Source organism: Rhincodon typus, unplaced genomic scaffold, assembly GCF_021869965.1.
Source record: "Rhincodon typus isolate 14 unplaced genomic scaffold, sRhiTyp1.1 hic_rhity00009133, whole genome shotgun sequence".
In the NCBI taxonomy this organism is placed as follows: Eukaryota; Metazoa; Chordata; class Chondrichthyes; order Orectolobiformes; family Rhincodontidae; genus Rhincodon; species Rhincodon typus.
In genome coordinates this window covers 1,131-7,713 of record NW_025974771.1, presented here as the reverse complement: position 1 = coordinate 7,713, position 6,583 = coordinate 1,131, and the positions used below count along the sequence as shown (strand labels likewise).

Genomic DNA, 6,583 nt, shown 5'->3' with positions numbered 1-6,583 from the left:
TCAGCCTTCCTGCTCCTCTGATGCTGCTTGGCCTGCTGTGTTCATCCAGCTCTACACCTTGTTATCTCAGATTCTCCAGCATCTGCAGTTCCTACTATCTTAGTGAACCTGATCTGTTTTTACATCAATTATCACCAACACTGAGTCTAGTTTTGTATTCCCAGTTTTTTTAATTGAGTGTAAATTTCACCAACCAGTGTGATGCAGTTTGAACCTCAGTCTCTGGAGTATTAGCCTGAGAGTTATCCAATATCTCCGTATGAACAGTTATTAGACAGGCTGGATTTAAATTTGGAAAATCTTTTAAAAAACTGTGGATGCTGTAAGTCAGAAACCAAACCAGAAATTGCTGGAAAAGCTCAGTAGGTCTGGCAGCAATCATGAGGAGAAATTAGAGTTAACGCTTCAGGTCAAGTGACCCCTCACTGGTAACTAGGAAAATAAACTGTCATTGAAAAATAAATAGTTCTGAGGAAGGGTCACCGGACCCAAAACGTTAACTCTGATTTTTCTTCACAGATGCTGCCAGACCTGCTGAGCTTTTCCAGCAACTTCTGTTTTTGTTCCTGATTTACAGCATCCACAGTTCTTTTCGGTTTTTAGTTAGTAGCTAGGAAAATGTCGGGTTATATGCGGATGATAGGGTGGGGGAAGGGAGTGAAGAGTAAACAATAGGTGGGGATAGAGCCCAGAGAGAGAGCAGAGCAGAATTTCTGAAGAAGGGTACAGACCCGAAACGTCAGTCTTCCTGCTCCTGTGATGCTGCTTGGCCTGCTGTGTTCATCCAGCTCTACACCTTGTTATCTCAGATTCTCCAGCATCTGCAGTTCCCAGTATCTCTGAGAGAGAAGAGCAGTTGGACAGACAAAGTAGTAGATAGCAATCTGGCTGGGAGGGTGAATAGCAGTTAATGGAGACTGTTAGTGACTAACAATAGGTAATGTGTACTAGCAGACTATGTGATAAAAAGGCTTTTCTGATGAAGGGTCTAGGCCCGAAACGTCAGCCTCTCTGCTCCTATGATGCTGCTTGGCCTGCTGTGTTCATCCAGCCCTGCACCTTGTTGTCTCGGATTCTCCAGCATCTGCAGTTCCTACTATCTCTGATAAAAAGGCCTGGTGTGTGGGGTAGGGGGCAGGGACATGGAAGAGTTTAGGCCCTAAAATTATTGAACTCGATATGGAGTCCAGAAGGCTACAGGGTCCCCAAGAGGAAAATGAGGTGTTGTTCTTCCAGCTTGTGCTGATCTTCACTGGAATACTGCAGCAGCCTGAGACAGAGATGTTAGCCAGGGAACAGGGTGGTGTGTTAAAGTGGATTTAAATTGTGTCTTTCACACAGTAGGAAAAATCCAGGCTGCTTCACCCGAATAAGAGAGTTTCCCTGTGAAGCTGACAGACGCGGTGTAGGCTTCATTTAGCACTGGGAGATCAATGATAACTCCCTGTTCGCCAGCTCTCTTCTTCGTTATCAGAATGATTTTCTTTCTTCCAGTGGGAATATTCTGGGTAGCAGTTGTGTTGAAATGACAGAGGGTGAAACAAGGTGCATTTTAGAGGGTTATGGGGCATGTCACTGATGTTCAGAAGAAAGGTAAAACATTGCCAGGGTAATGAACGACAAAACACAAATGTGAATTCAAACAGTATGATCCATAACATCATAAAGTGCTTAACAACCAGGGAATATTAATCAGGGAAACATCAGCTCATGGTTTTCCCCAGGAGTGACCTCACTGAGATCCCACCCACACACTGACTCTCACTGGGGTACAGTCCCACACACACTGACTCTCACTGGGGTACAGTCCCACACACACTGACTCTCACTGGGGTACTGTCCCACACACACTGACTCTCACTGGGGTACGGTCCCACACACACTGACTCTCACTGGGGTACGGTCCCACACACACACTGACTCTCACTTGGGTACAGTCCCACACACACTGACTCTCATTGGGGTATGGCTCCCACACACACTGACTCTCACTGGGGTACGGCTCCCACACACACTGACTCTCACTGGGGTAGGGACACACCCTGTTGTGAGGGTCTAATGGGTTTTGAAATGAGCTGTGTTGGTCATGTCTCATTCCCTTTCCACCCTCTGTCATTCTGCAGCAGTGAGACTGAATCTGAATGTAAACCTGCAGAAACAGAGGAGGAATCGAACCACCTTTAACAGTTCCCAGCTCCAGGTGTTGGAGAAGGTTTTCGAGAGGACCCATTACCCGGATGCCTTTGTCAGGGAGGAGGTGGCCAGGACAGTTAATCTGAACGAGACCAGAGTACAGGTCAGTGTGAATCTGCAGTTTGTGGGCAGGGAACAGCAGGTGGCCCATTGTTCCTGATCTCATACACATTGCTCACTCTGTCTCTCTCTCTGATTCCCACGCTCTGCACCTGCCTCTTGTACCTTCCCCACTATTTACACAGCCTTACAGATACCTTAGTCTTTATCCACTCTGTGCCTGAAACCACCCCGCACCTCACAAGCTGCACTGTCCCACCTGGTTTGTACTTCCAAACCTCGAACACTGTCCCATTCCCTTTGCCTCATTCCATCATCTCTGTGCTCATTGATCAGACAGGGAGAGAAAAGCTGGAATTCTCTCCTGATCCAATAATTAACTGAAGAGTTTATGGGTAAGTGTGAGGAGGGTTTGTTCATTGTCTGGGAGGTATCCCCTGAAGTAAATCACATAAATCCTGGAATTCCCTCCCTAAGGGCATTGTGGGTCAACCTACAGCACCTGGACTGCAGTGGTTCAAGAAGGCAGCTCACCACCACCTTCTCAAGGGGGCAACTAGGGACGGGCAATAAATGCTGGCCTCAGCCAGCAATACCCACCTCCCATGAAGGAATTTTTAAAAAGATGTATTTATGGGGAGGTCAGCAAACAAGGCAGTCTGCAGCTGGTCAATATTGTTTGGCCATGTTGACGCGCATGAGATAATCCTCAATATCTGTTCTTTCCTGCCTCTGAGAGTGTTGGTAACAGCTCACTGGTAGCAGACAAATACCCTTCAAAAAACCAGTTTAACCCACTTGAGAAAAATGCATGTGATCTGGCTGTGTATCAATATCAAACACACGAAGATCAATGACATAATGTCAGAGTGTGCACATGATTCCCAAATTTGAACTGGGACACAGCAGACCTCCTAACAGAATTTAAAATGTTTAAAGGCATCCAGATCTAACGTTTCTAGATCCAGCTATTTCTGATGCGGAAAAGCAAGTTACTAAGATTAGGTTAGTAAATGAGAATGAAAATTTGTACAGACTTCACATCAGGATTGTCAGCTGCGGAGCTAAAAGATATGACCACATTAGAAGCCATTCAGAGTCGGATTAAACTCCCATATTATCTACTAGAATTCATGCCGTTTTAACAGAATCTATTGACTACTACATGGCCAGGGGCAGAGAAAAAGGGCCCATTCTGTGGCTTTTTCAGATGAGGAGTTAATGAACAGAATTGTTGAGATGCTGCCCATGTCCACCCCCGTGGCAGCGCTCCAGAAAGATACATGGAACAAACTGAAGAAGGGCAGCATGAAAAAGTGACTGAAGGAGGGAGGCATGAGAGTACAGAGTGATCCTCACAGATCCATACAGCTGCTGCCAGGCCCTCAGTACAAATAGACACTGAGCACAATCAGCAGGATAAAAGTGATGGTGAGACATGGGTGAGGTGTGGTCTGCTGCATGCATACTGAGGTAATCTGCAGGGTTTGGTCAGTTTTGCTAGGCGTGCGGCAGGAAATGCGATTGGCAGAGGCAGTGCACTATAGCAAAGGCTGGTGCAGCTACACAGAACCCTGCGCTGACCCAGACAGATATTGTCTGGCTGCAATAAACATTATCCTGTATCCCACCAGAGACATTCGCCATCAATCATTGACTAACCAGAATCTGATGCTGTAAACAATGAGACAGAAAGTGTTGAACACATTTCACTCTGTCAGTGACATGGTTGCTGTTATCGCACTGTGCAGTGTCTACAAAACTTCACATTGTCTGTCCCCTGAAAACGGTCAATCATTATTGGCTGTGATAAACCTCAATGTTTCCCACCACAGCTCATTGTTCATAATCATGGTCTGATGATTAATCAGTTGGCATGGCCAGGAGTTAGTTTATTTAAAACAGTAAAACATATATACAAAGCTATACAAAACCCTGGTTCAGCCACATCTGGAGTATTGTGTCTAGTTCCGGTCACCTCATTACAGGAAAGATGTGGAAGTGTTGGAAAAGGTGCAGAGGAGATTTACCAGGATGTTGCCTAGAATGGAGGGAAGGTCTTATGAGGAAAGGCTGAGCGAGCTAGGGCTTTTCTCTTTAGAACGACGAAGGACGAGAGGTGACTTGATAGAGGTGTACAAAATGATCAGGGGTATAGATAGAGTGTATGGCCAGAGACTTTTTCCTAGGGTGGAGGTAGCTATTACAAGGGGGCATAGTTTTAAAGTGAGTGGAGGTAGATATAGCGGAGACGTCAGAGGTAGGTTCTTTACTCAGAGAGTAGTCGGGGCGTGGAATGCATTGCCAGAGAGGGTAGTGGAGTCGGCCTCATTAGGGGCATTTAAGCAGCTATTAGATAGGCAAATGGATGATAGTATAAGGTAGGGGTGGAGGTTAGATAGACCTTAGGATTAGGGTAAAAGATCGGTACAACATCGTGGGCCGAAGGGCCTGTACTGTGCTGTTCTATGTTCTGTATCAGAAGTGAACAAGCAGACACTGCAGCAAAATAACTGATGTGTGTTCACAGCTTACAAACACATAGAATCCAAACAGGCAGGCAGCGTCACAACATTGTATACACACAGTACATGGAGTCCTTAAAGATCAGCTCACTTAAAGCAAGGCTCGCATCCAACAGCAGCCATTTCAAACTGTACCGCAGTGTCCTGACAACAAACATAGCCATCACATGGTTATCTGAATCTCAAAGATCAAACAGTGAAATATGTTTTTCAGAACAAGCTTTGGGTCACCTGACCTTCCATCTCCTCGTATGGCTCGGTGTCACACAGTGTGTGCTGTGCTCCTGGGAAGCACCTTGTGTTGTCTCACTAGATGAATAGTGCTATATAAATGAAAGTGGTTTAATCAGCTGATGAAGAGTTGCATGTGGAGTATAGACACCAGTGAGGACCAGCTGCACTGACTGGCCATGTTTATGTTGGAGAGACAATGTTCAGTTTGGTCACATTCTCTATCTCTCTCCATCTCTGTTCCCCACACCCCACTCACTCTCCATCTTTCTCTGTCCAATCCACCATCTCTCCTTCTCTGACTCCCTGTCCCACTCTCTCTTCTACTCTATCTCTCACTATTCTCTCTCTCGCTTGCGCTCTCTCTCACTATTCCCCACTCCCTCTCTCTCACTATTCCCCTGTCTCTCTCTCTCTCACTGTTCTCCCTCTCTCTCTTACTATTCCCTCTCTCTCTCTTTCACTATTCCTCCCTCTCACTCTCTCTCTCTCACTGTTCTCCCTCTCTCTTGCTATTCCCTCTCTCCCTCACTATTCCCCCTCTCTCTGTCACTACTCCCCACCTCTCTAACCCCCTCTCTCTCACTATTTCCCCTCTCTCTCTCACACTACCCCTCCCTCTCTAACCCCCTCCCTCTCTCTCACTCTCTCTCCCCCCACCTTCCCTCCCTCATTTGTTCTTTCTCTCTTGCAGGTCTGGTTTCAGAATCGACGGGCCAAGTTCCGCAGGAGTGAACGAGCCGTTGTAAGTGGCAGACCGATCTCCCTCGTTAAACCGTGCAACCCAGGAGCAGCCTCTGAGCAGTGTGTTGGAGGCAGGCACACTGCACTCAGTTCCAGAAACCTGCTCAGGGCAATAGGCTCACCGTGTCAGTATGATCGAAAGGAACAAAGCTTGGAAAACACAGAGAGTGCAAGTCCAAACAAATCCCAGGACACGTTAAAATGATTGCACAGCCTGAATCATCCAGAAAATAACTCAGAGTGACAGAGCTATATCACAGAGAATCTCTGTGGGGAACGCAGGGCCAACAAGGGCCTGGAGGCTGCACAGTTCAGTAAAGTAAACCAGGACTGGTCTTTACTCTGTATCTAACCCTGTGCTGGCAGTGTTTGATGGGGACAGTGTACAGGGAGCTTTACTCTGTATCTAACCCTGTGCTGGCAGTATTTGATGGGGGACAGTGTAGAGGGAGCTTTACTCTATATCTAACCCTGTGCTGGCAGTGTTTGATGGGGGATAGTGTAGAGGGAGCTTTACTCTGTATCTAACCCTGTGCTGTCCCTGGGAGTGTTTGATGGGGACAGTGTAGAGGGAGCTTTACTCTGTATCTAACCCTGTGCTGTCCCTGTCCCAGGAGTGTTTGATGGCGACAGTGTAGAGGAAGCTTTACTCCATGCTGCCTCTGTCCTGGGGGTGTTTGAAGGTGAACAATGTAGAGGGACCTTTACTCTGTATCTAACCCTGTGCTGTCCCCGCCCCAGGAGGGTTTGATGGGGGGGCAGTGTGGAGCGAGCTTCACTCTGTATCTAACCCTGTGCTGTCCCTGCCCTGGGAGGGTTTGATGGGGGGG

General features: G+C 47.1%; 1 protein-coding gene across 1 annotated transcript in view; it reads left to right on the top strand.

The window, feature by feature from the left end:
• LOC125482354 (paired mesoderm homeobox protein 2-like) overlaps positions 1–6,583 on the top strand; it is a 7,321-nt gene that overhangs the window by 465 nt on the left and 273 nt on the right. The window contains exons 2-3 of the mRNA XM_048594413.1: positions 2,124–2,296; positions 5,704–6,583. The exon at positions 5,704–6,583 is cut by the window's right edge and continues 273 nt beyond it. Coding sequence (XP_048450370.1) covers positions 2,124–2,296; positions 5,704–5,958 — 428 coding nt within the window. The 3' untranslated portion in view covers positions 5,959–6,583. The remainder of the gene's footprint in view (positions 1–2,123; positions 2,297–5,703) is intronic.